At 38.0% G+C, this 21,486-nt stretch overlaps 3 protein-coding genes across 4 annotated transcripts; 1 reads left to right on the forward strand and 2 right to left on the reverse strand.

Annotated features, from left to right (window-relative positions):
• Positions 1-1,409: 1,409 nt before the first annotated feature.
• LOC103440985 (cyclin-dependent kinases regulatory subunit 1) lies at positions 1,410-3,327 on the reverse strand. Its single transcript, XM_008379681.4, has 4 exons — positions 2,741-3,327; positions 2,516-2,639; positions 2,344-2,404; positions 1,410-1,832 (listed from the first exon to the last, which is right to left on the reverse strand). The coding sequence occupies exons 2-4, from the start codon at positions 2,566-2,568 to the stop codon at positions 1,680-1,682; spliced, it is 267 nt and encodes an 88-aa protein (XP_008377903.1). The 5' UTR covers positions 2,569-2,639; positions 2,741-3,327; the 3' UTR covers positions 1,410-1,679.
• A 5,126-nt stretch (positions 3,328-8,453) lies between these two features.
• LOC103440986 (uncharacterized) lies at positions 8,454-15,932 on the reverse strand. Of its 2 annotated transcripts, none has more exons than XM_008379682.4 (18): positions 14,613-15,932; positions 14,423-14,509; positions 14,122-14,326; positions 13,924-14,032; positions 13,095-13,292; positions 12,826-12,907; positions 12,684-12,743; positions 12,552-12,604; positions 12,149-12,315; positions 10,724-10,934; positions 10,511-10,568; positions 10,328-10,384; positions 9,942-10,190; positions 9,602-9,666; positions 9,435-9,491; positions 9,258-9,351; positions 8,983-9,123; positions 8,454-8,874 (listed from the first exon to the last, which is right to left on the reverse strand). In XM_008379682.4, the coding sequence occupies exons 1-18, from the start codon at positions 15,555-15,557 to the stop codon at positions 8,767-8,769; spliced, it is 2,946 nt and encodes a 981-aa protein (XP_008377904.3). In that variant the 5' UTR covers positions 15,558-15,932; the 3' UTR covers positions 8,454-8,766. The 2 variants fall into 2 exon arrangements, with proteins under 2 accessions (XP_008377904.3, XP_028955681.2); XM_029099848.2 differs by having other exon boundaries at positions 14,146-14,326; positions 14,613-15,886.
• Positions 15,933-19,901: 3,969 nt separating this feature from the next.
• LOC103440974 (uncharacterized protein At1g08160-like) lies at positions 19,902-20,498 on the forward strand. The gene has a single exon (XM_008379672.4). The coding sequence runs from the start codon at positions 19,902-19,904 to the stop codon at positions 20,496-20,498; it is 597 nt and encodes a 198-aa protein (XP_008377894.3).
• The last annotated feature ends 988 nt before the right edge of the window (positions 20,499-21,486 follow it).

A 21,486-nucleotide genomic window follows, 5' to 3' on the forward strand; every position in this document is an offset into this window, starting at 1 on the left:
ATCCCTAGGATCCTTAGGAAAAGGATCTGCGTCGAATCCTTTTCCATGGATTAACCCCCCCCCCCCCCCAACACACATTCCAATCCACTCGGCTGGTCTCACCTTGGCTAAAATCAATTAACCTAGCCCCTAGGCTATTTGATGCACGACTAATGTCAGTTACAATTAAAAATACAAAATATATAAAAAAAATTATAAACTAATTATAAATAAAATATAATAATTTTTTTCTATAAATACCTAATCATGTTCTTCCACCTCACACCACATTTCAATATTTTCAAATAATTTCAACCAAACTTCTATTATCATCAGAAATTAAAAATAAAATTATTTTTTATTATTTTGTTTTAAAAAATAATAATATTTTAATACGAATTATCTAAGCTATTCAATTTAAGAATGAAAGATGCCCTTGAGCTTCACTAAAGGCAAGTTACTATTCACCTGAGGGGATTGAATTGCATATTACCCAAGGAACTTTTTAGGGGTGGAAATGCTCTAATTTCTCGACCAGGAACTATACTCCATTGCCGGCCACCGGTGGTCGGCAGCTTCTCTGCCCGCTTCTCCTCCCACGGATACGAGTGGAGAGGTTAGGACCATCCCCGATACAAAACTGAGTTTACATAAAACTACATAAGATGCAACTTATAGACAGGTTTATAATGCCCGATGATACTTACATAGTATCACTTAGATGAACTGGTTTGTTCTTCCTTTGGTGATTACAAAGAAATTCAGCACACAAATCTCTAGCAAAATCCTAGTCATAATTTAAACATCGACGTTGTTAATTTCATAATTCAAAATTTTCTGACTACTATACCGAGCCTTTAGAGAACTCGGCACCTTCTCTGACAAAATTTACAATGAATGAGAAACAAACTCATACTTCAAACCACCCGAACCGCACATCTTGAGTGCACATAGAGAGATCAGCTTTGCTTCTCAACAACTACAAAACTTATTCAGAACGACTCAACTTACCAACCACTAGATCTGTAACGGGTTGGATTTATTGGATTTGGATTGGATTCAACCCGACCCGTTAAGTTAACAGGTCACCCGAACTCAACCCGTTAAGTTAACGGGTCATCCGAACCCGACCCGTTAAGCTAACGGATCATCCATTTTACCTATTAACAATTATTATTATTATTTTTTTGCATAAAGTTTATTTTTTGTTATTAAAACTTTACTAAAATTATTAAAATATCCTTAACTAACGGGTTAACCCAAAGTGATCCGTTATTTAACAGGTTGTTAACGGGTTCATCCGTTAACGACCCGACCCGTTAAGTATCCACCCAAATACAAATATTAACGGGTTGGGTCGGATCGAGTTAACGGGTTGGGTCCAAAATGCCAGACCTGCCAACCACTAAAAGATAAGAACAAAAAACGCAAAGCCACAAATCTTATCCATAATAATTATCACTCAATTTCACCAATGGTTCTAAATCCACACAAGAACAGCGGTGAGCCAACACGTTTGAGAAGCCATCAACACCATTCTACATAAGTATCAGTTGCTACACTTAACAATTCTTCAAACGAGAGAATTACACTACAGTGCCACGACCGAAGCATTTATATTACTTTTGAACAAATGATAAACCTGTTCATGTAACATTTCAGTTCTGGAGATTAACACGCTGTCTTTGAGCAGACAAGGGTCACTTTGCAAGCACCTGCTGGGCGGCTTGGTTCTCCTGCTGTTGCTGGTAGTTCAGTGGCCTCCTGAAGAGCATGATGTGGGGCTCCGGGCGATGGATTGCATAGTGAACCCAACCACGGCTCTGCTGAACCCCAATTGCACGCCATTCATTCTAAATCAAAACGCAAAATGAAACAAAATGAGTGTTAATTGAATTCAGAAGTGACGAGATGCTTCTGATTTTAGAACTTGATGGAATCATATCCTTCACTATCTTATTCCTCTTTCCACTTTACTTCCGATCCTCCGCAACCAAACGACCAATCCATTTCATTTCTTAACAGAAATGAGGAAGACAGTAGAAAACAATTCATGTGACTACACCATCAACATTTCAGAGAGCATCTTAAATAATGGGTTCTAACTAATCAGAATTAATTTGGGTTCCACAACTGAAAAATTAACCAAATTACCCCAAACAACAGAATGAAAGCTTCTAAATTCGGGGTTTCGTAGATTTTACAACTGAGATTACAAAATATGAATTGCATGTCTTTCATCCACAGAAATCAAACATAATAAATTTTCCAAATAATTAAACACAGAGAACCAAATGATCATATAATTACAAACAAACAAAAAAATGAATGAAAAATTAGGAAAAAAAAACCCTAAGAAATTACCTCAGAGAGAAGCCGATTCTTTGGAAGGAGTTTAGCCACATCCTGAGGAAGAACCACATGCCTGTACCAACATTAAAACAAAGACAAAAAAGTGTTAGTCAAAATACAAAACAAAAAAAATATTGAAAAATGAAGAAGTAATCGAAAGAAAAGGAAGCAGAAAAGAGCGCACCTGTACTCGTAAATATCATCGAAGTACTTCTCGGAGTACTGGATCTGACCCATCCTTCGATCCCAAGCCGCGATTTCAACCAAAAAATCTCGAACAGGGTTTTTAGCAAATTTCTCAGTCTAATCTGCGAAAACAAAATCTATTTTCAAGCAACAAAACGAGACCGATGTTCTAGAGAGAGAGAGAGAGAGAGAGAGAGAGTGAGAGAGGAGAAAGTGCTTTTACCTCACAGAGAGCGTCGGCGACGATCGCCGGGGGGGGGGGGGGGGGGTGGGTGTGGGGGGAGGGGAGGTGAGAATTTAATAAAGGGAGCGATGGGAGGGTGGGGCGGTGGTGAAAGGAAGTTGTGGAGGGGGTTTTATGTAAATTTGATTTCCTCAAATGTGCCCTTAAATCTCACCCACCCAAATTATCTTATTTTTCCATCGACGTTATAATCTCAGCCACCTTAAAAAGTTAAAAAATTAAAATGTTATTTTCCCACCCACTATTATTTCCAAAATAACCTTTAATATATATATACATATGAAATTATAAAATTATCTCTTAAAAAATGTAACAAATAATATGTAAATGAAAAACACTAAAGTTTGCAAATTCAAATGGAAATGACAGAGATATCCAAATTCAAAAGAATTCGACAACAACAAATTTAAAAATACAATGGACAAATTCAAATGGCCTACACACAAATTATTCTTCTACCTCTTCCAATGGAAACATAATCTTCTACCTCATCAATGGAAACATAATCTTCTACCTCTTCCAATCACCTTCTAAGTCCATTGCTATTTTTTTTACTTTCTTTGAATGAAAGGAAATGAAAATATGAGTTAGGATATAAGGTAGACAAATTGTCTCCCATGCCCAACTTGTTTTTTTTTTATTTTTAAATTAAGTAAAACAAGATAATTAATGTCCTTATCAATCTTTTTGTAAATAGACAAATTTGTAATTAAAAATTCATTAAAAGATGGGTGAGAAAATAAGACATTGGACATCACTCTTTTGTATTTATATTCTTATTTTTTATTTGAAAAAAAGGGGATGAAGCACAGGTTGTTTTTGAATTTCAAAATTTTGTTAACTTCCCGCTTTTGATCTGTTTTCATGATTAATCACGTATTAGGCCCTCACAACGGTAAGATTTATTTAAAATATTTTAAAATTATATCTTCTTTACAATTAGTCAGATGCATTACAAATCTTTTGCGTGCCAGCATTAAAAGTCAAGGATCAAATTATATATTTTAGGGTAATTACACAAAACTACCTTAATTTTAGGTCGAACGACACTATCATACGTTACCTTTTAAAAATGACTATGTTATATCTCATCTTACAAATCTGATCCAATATCAGACATCTGTTAGTTTTTCTGTTAATTTCTCGATTAAGTGCTAAGGTGGCTAGACGGGGCCCACTCACTAATCCAACCGGATTAAAAATAATTAAATATATTTTTAATAATTAAATATTAAAAAATTAAAATTAAAATTATTTTTTTATATAAAATTGTGGGATCCACCCTCTCTCTCTCCTCAATCTCTCGCCTCTCTCTCTTCTCTCTCTCTTTCTCTGGGCACCTACATCGCCAAAATCTCAAAACCCAGAAACTCTTCCCACCCATCCCCCCCCCCCAAAACCTTCATCCACCACCTTCTCTATCTCCTCTCTCTCTTTCCCTCGCCTCTCTTTTCTCTCTCTCTGGCCAACCTGCATCCCCAAAATCCCAAAACCCAGAATCTCATTACAAATCTCAAAACCCAAAATCCCATCAAACCTCACAAAGCTCACAAAGCCCCAATTGGTATCCCTCTCCTCCTCCATCTCTGTCATCGTCGCCGCCTTGCTGGCATTGGCGCCACCGTCCCTGGTGGAGGAGTTCGAGAAGGCGGCGCTGTTCGACTTCGACCTCACCTTTCCAATCCAAATGGTGCAAGGATTAGAAAGAGAGGGGTTGGGAAGACGAACTGGTTTTTTTTTTTTTTTTAACTTTTCTGCTCAAGTCGAGGCTCGATTTCGGCTCTAATGTCATCATCGGCACCTCCTACGTCACCCATGATGGGTTGTACGCCACCAACAATGACGTCGTGGCGGACGACGCTACACATGAGAGAGATGAGAGAGAGAGAGAGGGAGGGTGGTGGAGGAAGGTGGGATGGGTTTTTGGGTTTTGGGACTTTGGGGATGCAGGTGCCTCGAAGAGAGAGAGGAAAGAAAGAGGCGAAAGAGAGGAGAGGAGAGGAGAGGAGAGGGAGAGGGTAGTGGAGGAAAGTTGGGGGGGGACGGGCTTCTGGGTTTTGGGATTTTGGGGATGCAGGTGCCCAGAGAGAGGCAAGAGAGAGAAGAGAAAGAGGGTGGATCCCACAATTTTATATAAAAATAATAATTTTAATTTTAATTTTTTAATCCAGTTGGATTAGTGAATGGGTCCTGTCTCTAGCCACGTAAGCACTTAACAGATAAATTAATAGAAAAACTAACTGAGGTCTGACATTGGAACAAATTCATAAAATGAGGTATGATAGTATCGTTTGACCCATAGTTGAGTTAGTTTTGTGTAATTTACCCTATATTTTAAAGGGAGTTTTAACGAAAAGCCTACGGTATTGTTCTCTTTAAAGAAAAACCACATTTTTACACTAAAAAATCAATCCTAGTACTATTCATTTTACCCTTTATTTTGTTTTTATCATTAAAACTCAAAGTTTTCAAGACATTTTCATTAGTTTTCCTTATTTAAAAATGATTAGATTCATCATTTTATCACTAAATTTTAATGGAATGATTAAATTGACATCGGTATTGAAAGTTAGGAATCAAATTTATCGATTTTTGAAACTCAGGAACCAAAATGAGGAGTTTGATCAATGTCAAGGACCATTTGCAATAAAAACCCTTATTTTGTGTAATCCACGTGTCACCATTTCATTGGATTTGTGGGTCCCACATACAAACTAACAAAATAGTTGATGGAATCTTAACGGAATAACCAAATTAATGTGTGGTAGTGAATGTCTAGGACAACTTTGATTGATTTTGAAAGTGAGAAACCAAAATAATTGAGTTTAACCAATCTCAAAAACCATTTGTGATAAAACTCAACCGCAAACGATAAGAAACCATCATTACAAAACAAGGCGAGAAAGTCAACTAACTCTTAGTCCAGTAATAATTTTATGGGTAAATTACATAGTAGCCCCTCAGGTTTGAGGTTTATTACAATCTCATACAACATCTTTAAAACATTTCACTTTCATACCTCACGTATTATTTTATTTCAAAATAGTACCTCTGTTACATTTTCCATCCATTGATCCGTTAAGTGCTGACGTGACTACCACATTTGAGCCACGTGGCTGCCAAATGTGTGCCACGTGGCAAAAATAATAATTTTAAATTTTTTTTTTTTTAAAACATGAATCTTCTAAAAAAAAAAAAACTAAAAAAAAACCCCATCCCCGTGCACCCCCAACTAGAAACCCAGGAAGCAACCCTTTCCCCCCCCCCAACGAACCAGAAACCCAAAAAGGAAAACCCCACCCCCCCTTCACCCGCCCATTTGCACCCTTCCACCACCTATCGCAGGCAACAACTCCAAGGATGGGTGTCTCCAGCTTTGGCCTTCAGCTCGAAAATTACCTCATCGATTATCAGACGAGCACGACATCAAAAGTCCCGCCGCCAAGGTTGAAAATCAAGATGTGTTGCTCGCCCTTTCTCGACGCCTTCTTGTCGAGCCGTAGCAAATCCAAATCCTTTCACCGCTCATCCGTCCCTCCCCCACGCACCAATTGATTTAGTTGGGTATTTGAATTCAAACTGGGTATTTGAGTTCGAACCTATAACCAAAATCCAACTGGTATTTTATTGCGAACCCAAAATTAAAAAATTTTGAAATCCCAGATCTGCCTAAGAAAGAGATGGTGGGGAAAATGGGTTTTTGGATGGGTTTGCGTTCGATGCCACGCTGTTGATTACAGAAAAGGAATTGATGGCTAAAGTTGAAATCTATTGAAGATGATGGGAAGGGGGTGGTTCGAACTTCATATCCTTCCTTCTCCCTCCAGAGCCTCCCAACTTCATATCATTCTTCTCCAGCCCACCCTTTCCTTACTCCCTCTCTTCTCTTGGCCTTCGCCCACCCCTCACTCTCATCTCCGGCGTCTCCACCTCACTCTCATCTCTCTTCTTCTCTAGGAGCTACTCGACTCCCCTGCTTCCCTTGACCAGCTCCGCCTCTTCGACCTCTGCCCACATTTTAATTTGTTTTCAGATGCAAACCAAACCCAATAAACCAACAAAAATACATCAATAAGCCCAAGTAAGAAAAGAAAACATATGAGATTTTTCAATTTTGTGAGATAGAAGGTTGAGTGGGTCGTCTTGGTTTGTGGATCTTAATTTGGTATAAGTGAAAGAGAGATGAGATTTTTGTGCGGGAGAGGAGAAGTGTTGCAGCCGACGACGTGGTGTGGTTAACAGGATTACACCGGAAGCGAGGAAGATGAGGGTTGGGCAGAGGTTGATGTCTGGGCAGCGAGGAAGATGAGGGACGGGATTACTCCGACGTGGTGGTGGTTGATGGGTCGGTGTAAGACTGGGTTTGGGGAAGGAAGATGAAGATTGAAGGAGGGGCTCTTTCTCCTACAGCTGGGTTTTTTAGGGTTTTAGGTGGGGTGGGGGGGGGAGGCCAAGAGAAGAAAGACAGTACGGAAAGGGTGGGCTGGAGAAGGAGAAAGAAGGATATGAAGTTGGGTGGAGATGAAGACGATGACTTTTAATGGGTTTTTTTTTTTTTTTTAATAAGGTTAATATTATAATATTTTTAATGTATAAAAAATTATTATTTTTCCACATGGCAGCCACATCAGCACAAATGTGGCAGCCACATCAGCATTTAACAGATTAGTGGATGGAAAATCTAACGGAGGTGTTATTTTGAAATAAAATGGTACTTGATGTATGAAAGTGAAAGGTTTTAAAGTTGTTGTATGGGGTTGTAATAGACCTTAAACCTGAGGGGCTACTATGTTTTTTTTTTTAATTAAAAAATTATTTTATTTGCCACGTGGCAGACATTTGGCAGCCACGTGTCATATATGTGGCAGCCACGTCAGCATTTAACAGATCCATGGATGGAAAATCTAACAGTTGTATGAAATTGAAATAAAATAGTACTTGAGGTATGAAAGTGAAATGTTTTAAAGATGTTGTATAAGATTGCAATAGACCTCAAACCTGAGGGGCTACTATGTAATTTACCCTAAAATGAAAAAATGAACATTAAAGCGAGTAACATCACATTGGTGTCAAGTTCTTGCGATAATAATCTACCTACGTCATCGTTAAGAAAGTTACATTGGAAGATACCAATGCTATTCATACTATGTTTTTATACCACATTTCTATACCACCTTAGATGGCATCTGATGTGAACAGCGACATCATTTGAAAAATTTGCAAAACCCAAGGAAAACAAGGTGAAAGACTCCTCGTATACCACAATCATCATTTAATTAACTAGTTTTTCTGAATTATTAATTTATTAAATAATGAACTAAATTTAAAAATCTGATTAATTGTGGTTGCCCACATCAAATGTCACCTAAGGTGATATGAAAATGTGGTACAAAATATGGTATGAATAGTATTACTCATAAACAGTAGTTTGGTTCAAATGCCATGGATGACAGTTGTCAAACAGAAAATGCGACAGGAAATCTTGTACGTCAAAAACAGAAGTAGAGACTCCAATTTTGTTTAGCTTTTCGATCTTGTACGTCAAAAACAGGAAGTAGAGACTACAATTTGGTTTAGCTTTTCGTTTAGATGCAAACAGAGTACGTAAAACAGGAAGTAGAGACTACAATTTGGTTTAGCTTTTCGTTTAGATGCAAACAGAGTACGTAAAATAGGCGAGCAAACGTCACACTTTAGAAGCAAAATTCCTCAAAAAGTGAAATTCCATGAACAAAGGTATCAGCAAAAAATGGAATCCCATGCCCAGAAGCAGAAATAACAGTGCCATGAATAGCAAAGTTCCAAGAGACTTTCCGTAGGTCTCTTCATAAACCTACTGCGACTTTCCGTCTCCGAAACTGAAATCCCTCTAAAATTCTATTTGCTACCCGAAAGACAAAAACAAGCCTGTAAGGTCGATGTATATTTCTGCTCTTTCTGTACACCAAAAGACAAGGGAGTCATTTACATCACGGTCAAAACGGAAGATCTAGATGATCCGACATTCAGTTACTTATATGTGACCTAAGGATTCGGCACTTGGGGACGGGCTTCCGCAGCATGTTAGTCCCTTGGAAGATCATCATTTGGTAACTTTTCCTGTAATCATGTATCTACAAAAAGAAATTATGTAAATAAACAAGATTAACATACTTATGCAGTATTTTACCCAAAAAAAAAAGGCTTATGCAGTAGAAGAAACCATGCAAGAGTTCACACACCTCATTTTGGGTTAACTTCTCAAAACCAAATCTATTTTTCCATATTGATTCTGCCTCGCTAGCGGCTGGCAGCACAAGGCTTTTCACGTTTAGAAATGCAAGAAGCCTCTCAATACATGAAAACAAGATCTGGAAGTAACCCTACAACACAATAATCAGTTGAAATCAGTTAAAAAGAAAAGGCCACAACCCAAAATTCCATAAACCTTTTATTACAATAGAAAAATGTGGCTATGTGATTTTCCATAGCGCCAGAGTAGTAAATTAGTAATAACCTGTCCTTCCAAATCAGCACATGTTGCCACTAAAGGAAGCTCTGCCACTTCGGCTCCATAGATACGAAACATTCCAGCTGACACGACCAATTGGCTGCATATTACGGAAAACATGTCAAAACAGATTACTATAACTATAATAACATTGCATAATAAGCATTAAAAAACGATCCTCACTTTACTGTAATTATTCCACAGTACATCCCACCGAAATCTTGGGTCTGGATGGTCCTTCTGCAAACTCAGTTGATATATTCAGTCAAAATTGAATGCAATTACGTAGTAGCTAGCACAAGGATATCAAACGAAAGAGTAATAGGAAAAAAGAGAATATTCTGGCTCACCCATAAAGCATTTCTTTGATAAAGTCCTGGCGTGAAGTAGGATCAATTATTGGGGAAAAACGATCCTAGAGCACAGAAATGAAATTGAAAATTAAGTATGTTGTTTAATCCCGCTTGAAACACTTACAGAAGTTCATCTAGTAACACCAGACACGAGGGACAAGAGGGCCAATTATGCACATTAAGGTAGGTCAGATCACTCGCTAACCTCACTAAATGCAGCACAACATTTTCCTTATTAATAGAAACAAAATTAAAATAATTTACGACACCTCTTGGTTGGTACTGTTATAAAAATAGCAGATATTCTAACAGAGCAACAAATAACAAGTATGCTCACATGGAAGATTTCAAGAGCCTTGGAAAGCAACTGCACACATTCATCATCAGTAGACATTTTCCCATTAAGCACCCTCCATTTTATATCAAGATTAGCTCCACTCTCCGGACCTTTCTTATTGTGCTTCTTCCTTACAACATTCAGAAGGGAGTCTGGAAGCTTCTGTTCCCCATGAGCTACCAACTTCTGCAAAGCTGAATGAACCCTGAAGCAATCTGAGCAACAGAACCACTTGTCTTTCGGTATTTCCTGGAGAACAAATGTATTTAACTATAAGAAAATATGATTAAAATAGCAGCAAAAAAATAAGAAAAAAACAGAGCATAACAAAAAATAAACTGCTGATCAAATGACATTTACAATAAAAACAAAGGAAGAGTGAGTACCTTCATATCTTCAATTCCTTTATCTTTCAAACAACCTACATGATACTCCTTTTCACACTGGAGTGAGGAAAAGAATAAGCACGTCATTTAGAGCATAATGGCTAATCATAAACAATTAAGCAATACAAAACACTTCAAAGCCAGACTCGATAAATTTATAAATTGGGCTAGCCATGAAAGTACCTGATCACACAAAATAACGGTGCCAGGACCAAAATCCAAGCCGCTGAACTCATGGCTACTGCAAACATCAAAATCAAAACTATTCATGATTGGAAATAAGTTGATGCTCCAAATGTTGGAATTTCCATCCCACTAAAAAGTGTTGCCAAAAATAAGTGTTCGGTATAACTGCAAATATTTTCCTGGTTCATGACAACTGAAACGAGAAATAACCTGCACAGTGCACATCCACCAAGTTTCTCATCGAAAGTAGTGACAATACGAATGCATCTGTTGGTTATTTGTTCTATGGGATCGACCCCTGCAACCCTTCCAGCTGCAACAGCATTGGGATTATGCTCCACATATTTTTCTTTCTCAAACATAGTCTGGCAATTCTTACAGTACCAAGTATCGCCAGGGACACTTGTTAGAGAAAGGCACTCTGCAATGGACAAAAAATAAATAAATAAAACATGTAGTTCATGCACAACAAGCATACCAAATACATATCGTCTCTTTCGGTTTTATGCTTTTACAAGTGTAATGCTTACAATTCTAACATCTAAACTAGTTATGAAAAGAAAATGCAACAAACAACTCAAAAAAGGAAGAATTGGAATGCATGATATAGGACTATTAATAACCATAACCTATGTTTATAGAATACAAACTTGTGAAAACATAAGAGATATAATTAGGTTTCCAATTCATGAAGCTACTATTCCAAAAATAAAAATGATATGCCAAACTCAGAAATTTTATTTACAATTAATTTTAAACACACACATATTGGAACTGAATAAAGATAGGAAAATAATAAAAGCATCAAAATGAACATGATAATTGGAGATAAATCCTAACAGTTAATACTATGGAAGTTAATAGAATACACATCCCCTCCTAACCCACCATGTGGAGGCAACTAAGACATTGGATTGTGCATGCACACTTGCACACATGCAGAAAAAAGCCCAAAAGTGAACCCTACGGGCCTACCCCATAAACAGTCCACCTCCTCAGCAAGCACATTGTCAAAGACCCTCCTATTCCTTTCATCTGACAATATTGCCATCATTGCCAACCCTACATTTATAAATCTATTTTTTGAAAAGTAAAGAATGAAAATAATGTAAATTCTTCATTACCTTCTCCTATCCGCAGCCCACTTCCCAATAATCCTAATATTTCAATTTTGCAGGTCACAACATCATCACTTGGGTGCTACCTCAATCTAATTATTACTTTTTCTAATATTGTTTATTTCCGTTGAACTTAATCAAAATTTAAAAAATGAGGAACTGGGAAACTTATGATAGTTCATAGAAGGGTTGTAATGAGACCAGCAAAAGAAATGGTGCAAACAGAAGCAACGCAGTATGGAAATACACCCTTAATTTTATGGCCATTTCCGGCCTTTATCTTTTGAAAGAATAAACATACTTAAAAATAATTCCTACATAAAATAAATGAACTGTACTCCCCCTAACTCTTCCCACGCTTCCATGTCCTTTTCAACAACAGGGGTGTACAGTATTCCATCACCGATTAAGTATTGGAGTTCCTTTAACATAATTACTAACATATATACGAAGTGAAAAGTTTCACATGGCATTTGAGAATATGCACTGGTGTAACAAATGCAACTGTGGACATCACCTTTGTGAAAAGCCCTTGGACAATTATCACAGCATAAGAGATCTCCACCAGCTTCACAGATGGAGCATAGGTCATCATTATGCTTGGTAGACCACTTCCGACGACTAGAGAGAGATAATGCCAATTCATGGAGAGATACCCCATTAGATGTGTAAATGTTCATGTAACTGCCAAATAATGCAAATAAGTGTCCAAAAATAATTTAGAATACCACGGATAAAAAAAGGTTATTACTGAAAAATTCCCCACAACCTTCCCACCGAAAAATCAGGCAGGGAGGCCAATGGGATTCTAACAATTCAATCATGTCATGTGCAAGAGCTAGAACAAGTCTAACTCACTGCAAAATTCCAGGAGCAATGTGAACAAGTATAACAAGCAAAGAATTTAACCAATGACTCACGGCTTGCGACGTGACTTAAAACCAGCATGAGCTTCAAATGTCGAGGCGCTGACCTGCCAATCAAATGGAGGAAAATCATAGATGTGTCAAAAAATCCATAGGTGATGGTAATTCAGTAGAGAGTAAACATACCTCATCATTGCAGCAACCACAAACAATGCCAGGACCCTTTTTATAACCAACCAACATTTTCTGCCAGCCAAAAAATGACTACTCAGAAAATAGCATTCCACTTCAATAAGGCAAAAAACTACAATCCAGATTTAGTGGCAACCTTTCCCCTGGAAAAATAGCCTACTTCTGTGCCATCCAGCAAACAATCTTCCTCAAAAACCAACTTGTGCAGCCGAAGATCCCTTTCAAAAAAATTTCAGACACAAGCAAATTAAGTGCACTGATTACGATAAAGAGAGGCATACAAAATAGCTCAATTGTGAATAACAGAGCTCGTCAAGAAAAAAAAATTATTTATGAGACAGATACAAAACACAGAGAGAGAGAGAGAGAGAGAGAGAGAGAGAGAGAGAGAGACAGGATGAATACTTTTTGGTTACTCTTCCCTGACTTTTACTTTCTGACGAGCGGCACTTTGGCTCGTTATGAGGATGCTTTTGAACTTTAACTGGCTTTGATGAGCTACCCTTTGGCATATATGGATGCTTTGGAACTGTAACCTGCTCTGGTGAGCTACACTTTGACAAGGTATCAGGACTATTTGGACCTGAAACCAGCTTTGATGATCTGAAATGGTAAACACACGCACATCCTTAATTGCAAATAATAACATTTAAAATAAAGGATCATTTATGATACTCTCTTGTACTCATATGTTATAGGAGAGTAAAAATCCTAAATTACAAATCACACGTAAAAGTATATAAATATGTAAAACTAGAAGTATAGCTAGATTCACCCATCTGTTGCATATAGATATATATATATATATATATATATATATAAGCTGCTTAGAAATGAAAATCCTTCACAAATCAACTGTGCAATCAAATGTGAGCTGTCAAGTAACCATTCCAACAACATAAGGGCCCTAATTTAAGCACATGTTTTCATAAGGCTCCTACGTCAAGTTCAGATGTTCAATGAATTTAAACCAAAAAATATCACTAACACAAAATCTTATCTTGATTGAATACCCCTTGATTTGTAAAATCAATTTAAATCCCTCGAATACAATTGGATACACCCCCTTATTTCTCTAATCATAAAATTAGCTTCCTCTCTGTCAAGGTTACATTAAACCCACCCCAAATTAGTCTTCTTAAACATGTGGCATAAACCCAGAGGCAGATGAAATATTTTTCAGATAAACAGATTGAACCAAAAGAAAAAAAAAAGTAGGGAAGATAAAGCTTACTCGTCACTCTGTTTAGCACCTACAGCAGGCCTAGCTCCAGACTCTTTTAACTCCATGCATGAGCTACAAAGTAGCACTGCTGACCTTGTCCGGTCTTTGTCAATAGAATCTACATTCATCGTAAAAGAAAAGACTTATGTATATGCATATTATTTATCAAGGGGTATTGCAATTAATTTATGCAGACATAAAAGCTACCTTTGCAATTGAGACAGATCATACATTTGCTTATAGATGAGCAACCAATAACAAGTCGGACAGCTTCTTCCAAAGTTTCCAAGGGAGAATTTTCGCATACGGTCATGACATCCCGAAGGGTCTTCCCGTTCTCAAGATAAATATGGTCCGAAGGAAGTTTAATTGAACTACCCGCATGCAGCTCAAACACAGGAGGTGTAATAACCTATGGAAATTCAATATAATAATCTATCAACCCTTTAAATCGACAAACATTACAAGACAAGAACTACAAAAGAAAATATCGTTAAACAATACTCACTTCTGTTCCTTTGCAAGAATCACAGTGACACAATATAGAAGAGCCCCTAATCACTCCCCTAAGCCCTGTTTCTCCAGACTCTCTTACCTAACAACAACAAATATAAAACACAAAATAAGTACTCTGCCCTAAACCGCAAATCAGTAATCATATACACACTGAAAAACAGCAGCACCAATGGAAATAATACCTTTGATCCTCTAAGGTACTTGACTGGCTGCCCCTCAAGAATACCGGTGTCAAGAAGTTCTTTCAGTTTACTGAACTTCCTCACCATACTCGGCATTTTTGTATCAAGTTTCATTGGAGTAACAAAAGGGCTTTTCTGTATCCCCGAATCTATCTGTTTGGTACAACCTTCGGCAGGTATATTCTGCATTTTTTCTGCGTCAAGCTTCAATGCTGACCGAGTAAACCTCCTCGGAGGCTTCTCAATCACCTCCTCTTCCACCTTAACATTTCTGTTCTCAACTAAAACAGGAACTTCTTCGTCCACCATAGGCTTTTCGGGTTCACTATCGCCAATGCAACCGGTCTGGGGCTCGTCATCTACTGCCATCTCCTTGGTACAACCTACCGCAGGTAAATTCTGCATTTTTTCTGCCTCAAGCTTCAACGCTGACCGAGTAAACCTCCTTGGAGGCTTCTCACTCACCTCCCCTTCCTCCTTTTCATCCACCAAATGCTTTTCTGGTTGACTATCGCCAATGCAACCAGTCTGGGGCTCGTCATCTACTGCCATCTCCACCACACCGTGCTTCAACTCGTCTTCCCCAACCCTCTCGCTCGTCACAGACTCGCCCCCATGGAATTTTGGCTCATCGTCGCTCATGACGTCCACCACATCGCTTTTCGCATCCTCTTCGCTCATAGCCTCCTCCAATTCCTCCTTAACGTTCACATTCTCGCCCTCCCCAATCTCCCCACCCCCCAATTTCTCGTCACCATCACCACGGCTGCGCTCCTCCGTCTTCATCCTCTTAGAGTCGCCGTTCTGGGCCCTACTGCCCCGAGTCCGCCCCAAAGAGCCAGAGATTTCAGCCTGGGCCTTCAACGCAAACGCGAACTCGCGTTTCAGCCCCGCCCGGACCTTAGACATCAGCACGAACTCCTCAGCATCCGTACCTTTCGCCATGCACGGCCTCAGATCAACTCAAAACCCTAGAAATTTCGCAAATCCCTGGTTCAGATTTGGATTAGAGGAATTGCAAACCCAAAATCGAGCCTAAAGGTGAATCGAAATTTAACAAAAAAATAAACCCTTAAATCCGGAAAAGATGGGATTTGTGAAAGGGGGAAAAATTAGGGTTTCAGAAAGAGTCGGAGAGATTTGTATTTGGGAGGAAATAGGAAACGTTGGGTTGATTTTTGAGGAAGAGTAGAAGGGGTAAACTGCCACTATCACCTGATTTAGAATTCTGAACTCCTCAATTTTTTTTATTTTTTTATTTTTTTTGGCAAGTTAAGGATATAAACTATTTAAAATTATCCAATTTAACCCAGCTCTCTGATTTCATCTACTCTCTTTTATTTTTTGTTTTTTATTTTTTTAAGAACATCTACTACACGACTACACTCGGCTAACGCAATAATAGATTCCGTAAAGATTTTTCCTGTATTCTTTCAGTCAACTGAACTTTCACCCTACTAAAGAAATAATTGCTTCGTCAATTGGGCAAAGATAGAGAATAATAATTGTCTGAGCGTATCTCCATTCCGGCAATGAGTATTTAAAAAAATTAATACTCTGTTTAATTTTGAATAAGACTTTTACCAATTTCATCAGGCCCACTTGTATTATTATTCGAATTACAATCTCGTTTTAGTGGCGCCAAGGTTTATATATACTCTTAATTTTATTTTCTTATTTTAAACATTTCTTACTAACATAATTAATATAAAATGTTGGATGACATTTTTTTTACAATCCAAGAGTCCAGGTTGTGCCAAGTGAATAAGAAGTCTTTTTTAGATATTTCTTCTTTTAATTTTTAAAATTCTAGATTAACATCGTTAGATTTAAAAAATCTAACGTCCCATATTCGTAGCAATCATCAAAGCCTGCATCGCGCTCTAACGTGAGTGACGTGACATCATGTAGCCTCAGGCTTTGGGTTGGGCGATTGTAGCCCAATTAAGCAGTCGGGCCCTGCTTCCTTCCACTGTAGCCCAACTAATTGGGCTTGATATTGGGAGGAATTTGTGGGTTTTAGGGGATTTAATCACCTTGGGTTTTGGGGATTTAATCACAAATTTGCTTGGGCGCCCCTCCTATTTAAAGGGAGACTAAGAATGAAATAATAGATCCATGGCATCAATTTGACACGTGAAAAAGATCGGAAAAATTGCATAACAATTTGACAACCTACAACACTAAATAATTAGAAGTCTCTCAACTAAAACCATCATAAATAATACATTGCTTCTCTATCAATAGTTTCAGCAAAACTTCATATATATTGATCAAACTGGGCATAAGCTGCCTGCTGATTTCCGTTACATCAATTAATAACTGGAAAAAAAATTAACCAAAATACTGAAAACCCAAGCTTTCATCAGATGCCAGTAATTGTTCGTATAAACCTAAAAGTTTAAACTGCATAGTTAACGAGGAAGAGATATTCCCAGTTGGGTAAAATGCCAAAGGACTGAAATTGCCCTGTGTAGGAGAAATATTAACAGACCCTTTGAAAAAGAGGCTGCTGCAGAACAAGCTTCATTTCTCCCGTTACAGAAAACCAGTGCGCACGTAGCCGCCACCACCAATGACCTAAACCAGTCCAAAACTATATATGGACTGCACTAACATGGTGGGGGTGGCCTAGAATTCTAGGGCACTTGGGGGCCAAAACTGAAGTATTTCATACTATATGTCTCTTAATATGTTGCTGTGGTCGTGAAAGAGAATGAGAGAAGAGGGTCTCCATTTATACGCAGAGAGAGAGGGGGGTGAGAGAGAGAAGGCAATGCAAAAAAGTTAGGACTGTTGGTTGTTGAAGAATGTAGGGTTCATAAGGATCTTCCAAGCATATCCGGCTACCACCGAAGTTGGTGTCATCACTTTTATAGTCCTTTCCTTTTCATTCTTTTTCTCCTTTTGCCTCCCTTTAGCAGCCCTTGCCATTTATAATTAGGGTTTTTATTGTTGGAATTTAGGATTATTTTATTATTTGAATCTGGATTTAGCCCGTTAGTATTAGTGTTTAGTTTTCTTTCTTATTAGGGTTAGGTTAGTTCTCTATATATATATATAATGCTTTGTAGCTCGTAGAATGACAAGTTAGTCAAGATGTAGCCTCTTTGGTTTATGTAACCTTCTTGGCAATTCAATTTAATAAAATTTTATATTCAGTTGGTTCGTTTATTCGTTGCGTACTCTAATATTCAACTTTTATTAGAGTAAGATTCTCTGCTCTCCAAATCGCTTTCTCTCATTCCTCACTTTTCTCTTTTTATTTCTATCGCACTTGTCATGCGCTTCCCCCATAGTGTGAGTGACGTGGATGTCCATTATAATGACGCGTGGCAGTATTATGAAGGGTGCATGCCACCTTTAGTTGCAAGCAAGTGGTTATAGGTGTGAGTAGATACCAATTTGTCTCCATTAAGTCTGTGAGCAGAAATAAATTAGGGGAAATAGGATTTGAGTAAAGGTTTCGTCCACGTTCCGTTCTGATATGCTTAAGAGCAACTCCAGCCTTCGTTTTTGGACGGGGGACGGGCTGCAGGAAGGGGTCCGAGGGCCTGTTGATTCTTCTCCAGCCATGGAGGGCCCGAGTGAGAGTGGGAGCCCGAGCACAAGGGCGGTGGATAGTTGACAGGCCTGCAGCCCGAGGGCCAAGGTATTTTTTTATTGTTTTTTGTGTCAGCTCGAGGCCCTACAGCCCCATTTCCCTGTTTTTTTTTAATTTTATATTATTTAAACAAACAAAAAAAACTACTATTTTATTACCTATTGCCAGGGGGCTCCAAGGGTGGAGATGCAAAAGGTAATTACTGTTCATTAATGGTAGTTACTATTCATTAAAGGCAGTTACTGTTCAATAGGGTGGATTCAATAGTAGATTGCCAGGGGGATGGCTCCAAGGGTGGAGTTGCTCTAATGCCTATGTGAGGATCTCGGGGTGCCATTAAAGAAAAGCAATAAAGTGTTCGAACTCATGTGAACGTCACCAAATTAAGTTTTGGGTGGGTAAGAATGATCGCGCACAAAGTTTATTGCTTTGCAATGGGCGAGAAAATTGCTTACCAGAAGAAAACTTAATGCGCCTTATATCGGTTGATTAGAATTCAAACGTTTAGAATATGTAAAGCATATTCGTTAGCTTTTAATAAAAAAAAAGTATACATGTAAGGAATTAATTACGTTGCTTGGTATGGAATTCATACAACTATGGTATTTGGTAAGTGTCACAGCACAAATAGGCCGAATTTTTGTTTTGTGACGGTTGTATCCGGTATGAACCCATCGTTTTCTTTGTCTCTCGATGAGCTCTTTTTCATTCGAACGGTTGAGCCATTCATCTGGCGAGCTATGAAGGATAGTCTGGCGGCATCCCTATCTTTCTTTCAAATAATTAATTTTTTCACTTCAAGTATATGCCTGGAAGCTTTATAGAACAAGGAATTTCATGGGTAGCTACAGCCGAATAAGATAGATCATCTTCCTCTAATTGTTAAACTTGAGCTCTAAGTCTGGGATCCTGTATTATTATTATTATTATTATTTTCTTTTTTGGCGGAGATGGGAAGAACTAATAAAATATTAAAAACAAAAAGAGCAGCTTCCAAGAGTGGGTTTAGTATATCTTGGAGGCAAAGCAAGAGTGGGTTTAGTACATCTATGTAATTAAATATCGATTTTAACAAATTAGTGACATGAAGCCAACATTGAAATGGCACTTCCTTTCGTTGTCCCATATATATATGGTAGTAATATCTTTTCTTTGATAATCTTCTTGTTGTCCAGGGCACGTGTAGCAGCTTGTCACCTTGTATAGTGTCAATTGATTGACTACTCACATCCTACAACTATCGCTTAAGATAATCTCACATTAGGGAAAAGCCACCTTTTCAAAATCAAGTTCTCTAATTCTCTTGGTCACCAGGTGATCGATGAGCGATAATGAAGAAAACATTACCAAGAATGATGCTTCTCAATCACATATATAATACTTTTCATTAATCTTAGGACATCCAGAGCTGAAGAAAAGAACAAACTGTTAACCTCAGTCCTTGAGCAAGATGTCTTGAGTTACATGCACGAAATAAAAAGAGAAAAAGTGTAAAGGTAACAGAGAAAAAGGCGGGTTAAAGAATGTGGCAGAGACCCCAAGACTTCTCTTATATAGTTCACTTGAACTAGAATAGGTGCACTTTGTAGCTCTTAACCCACCAAGCAGAATTCAAAGAGTGAAACAAATTTTAGCTTCTCAAACACCACCAAAATTTAGTCCAAAAAAAACCCTAATTCCTCACAATGCCTACTTCTGCATCACAGCCCTCACAAGCACCCAAATCAAAGTCAAATCTAATTAGAATCATTGCCATAGTCTTGCTAGCTTTGATTGTCCTCTTGGGTCTTGTGGTGCTCATCACCTGGCTCGTTGTGAAGCCAAAACGCCTTGTTTACACCATCGAAAATGGTTCGATCCAAAACTTCAACCTAACGAATGACCACCTCTCAGCCAATTTTGATTTTGTTATAAGATCCTATAATCCCAACAAAAGAGTCTCCATATACTATGACTCTATTGGAGCTACTGTGAATTACAATGACCAGACTCTGGCATTTTCCGGGGTTGATCCCTTCTATCAGCGCCATCAAAATGTGACGCGCTTTGATGTCAAGTTCACAGCTCGCTCCGCTGCACTTTCCAGCCCCGTCTCTAAGGATCTAATGCTTGAGAAAAGATCAGGGAAGATTCAGTTTGACGTTTGGCTCAAGGCAAGGATTAGATTTAAGGTTGGAGCTTGGAAGTCACGCCACCGCACTCTAAGGGTTTCATGCTCCCCGGTGTTGGAGTTCTCAAGGCCTAAGAGTTTGAGGAGGACTTACTGTTATACTGAACTTTGATCAAGCCTGAGGCATGCATGCAATTTCACTGACTGAATTTTTCTCCATTGTTTGGGATTTGATTTTTATTCAATTTGTTGCCATGGTATTTTAGTCACTGTTTTCTTCATGTATTTCTGAACTATATATGTGTGTGGCCGTTGTTGTGTATCGCTTTGTGTTGAAGTTGTCAGTTTTCTTTTAAGATATTTTGTTTGTGATATTTATTCAATTTATTTATTGTAAATTTGTAACCAATCCACACGGATTGACCAGACTGCTTCAGGGTGATGATAATTTGCCATTGAGTTCTTTATCTTTTTCTGAATTGTGGACTTTGGTTCGAGATGGCAAACAAGTGTGGGCTTAGGCCATACTAGTATAGTGTTGACCTCTTTCTTTTCAATATTTTTGGAAGGATTATCTTGTATCAATTGCAAGTGACGTCTTGTTGCCAATGGATGCTAATCCGCCTAATGTTAACTTTCTTTGTGTCATCTTGTGATGACCGATTGAAGCAAGTTCATCAACCACCAAATTGGCTTCTCCATAAATATGTCGTACTTGATTAATTTGCAACTAATTTTACAAGATCTTGGTATCATAAATGAATGTTGACGTTAGAGCATCTTCAATCCTACTCTATTTTTTAGGTAATGTTTTAGTTAAAAACACCATTAACATAGGAACACCCGCAACATCCTCTCTAGTTTAGGGTTTTAATTAATTTGAGATTTTACTAAGCAAATGCAAAATCCCTATTAATGCTATGAGTCATTAGGAGCCAATTTCTCTCTCCTCAAATTTAGGAGCTTCTAACTAAGAGTGATTTTTAGACGGATCGGATCAGGAAACGTTTTCAATGTTGGAGCAAAACTTCGGAATTTGATTGAATTAAGCTCTTTTGCTTGTCACTAATAAATGTCCATCCATGTTCGTTGACAATACCAACATCAACAACCAACAGTTCTAAGAATCAAATTCATGAAACCTTATTCTCCATTTCTAC

This window comes from Malus domestica, chromosome 03 (assembly GCF_042453785.1).
Source record: "Malus domestica chromosome 03, GDT2T_hap1".
Taxonomy (NCBI): domain Eukaryota; kingdom Viridiplantae; phylum Streptophyta; class Magnoliopsida; order Rosales; family Rosaceae; genus Malus; species Malus domestica.

What these genes read in the sequence shown, in the direction of transcription:
- LOC103440986 (XM_008379682.4), bottom strand. Translation starts at nt 15,557, where the DNA reads ATGGCGAAAGGTACGGATGCTGAGGAGTTCGTGCTGATGTCTAAGGTC. An exon ending in CAGGGAAGAGTAACCAAAAA is followed by an intron (nt 12,908 to 13,094) that starts GTATTCATCCTG and finishes TTTTTTTGAAAG; the next exon opens with GGATCTTCGGCTGCACAAGT. An exon ending in TTTAAGTCACGTCGCAAGCC is followed by an intron (nt 12,316 to 12,551) that starts GTGAGTCATTGG and finishes ATTATTTGGCAG; the next exon opens with TTACATGAACATTTACACAT.
- LOC103440985 (XM_008379681.4), bottom strand. Translation starts at nt 2,568, where the DNA reads ATGGGTCAGATCCAGTACTCCGAGAAGTACTTCGATGATATTTACGAG. An exon ending in GATGATATTTACGAGTACAG is followed by an intron (nt 2,405 to 2,515) that starts GTGCGCTCTTTT and finishes ATGTTGGTACAG; the next exon opens with GCATGTGGTTCTTCCTCAGG. An exon ending in AGAATCGGCTTCTCTCTGAG is followed by an intron (nt 1,833 to 2,343) that starts GTAATTTCTTAG and finishes GTTTTGATTTAG; the next exon opens with AATGAATGGCGTGCAATTGG.
- LOC103440974 (XM_008379672.4), top strand. Translation starts at nt 19,902, where the DNA reads ATGCCTACTTCTGCATCACAGCCCTCACAAGCACCCAAATCAAAGTCA.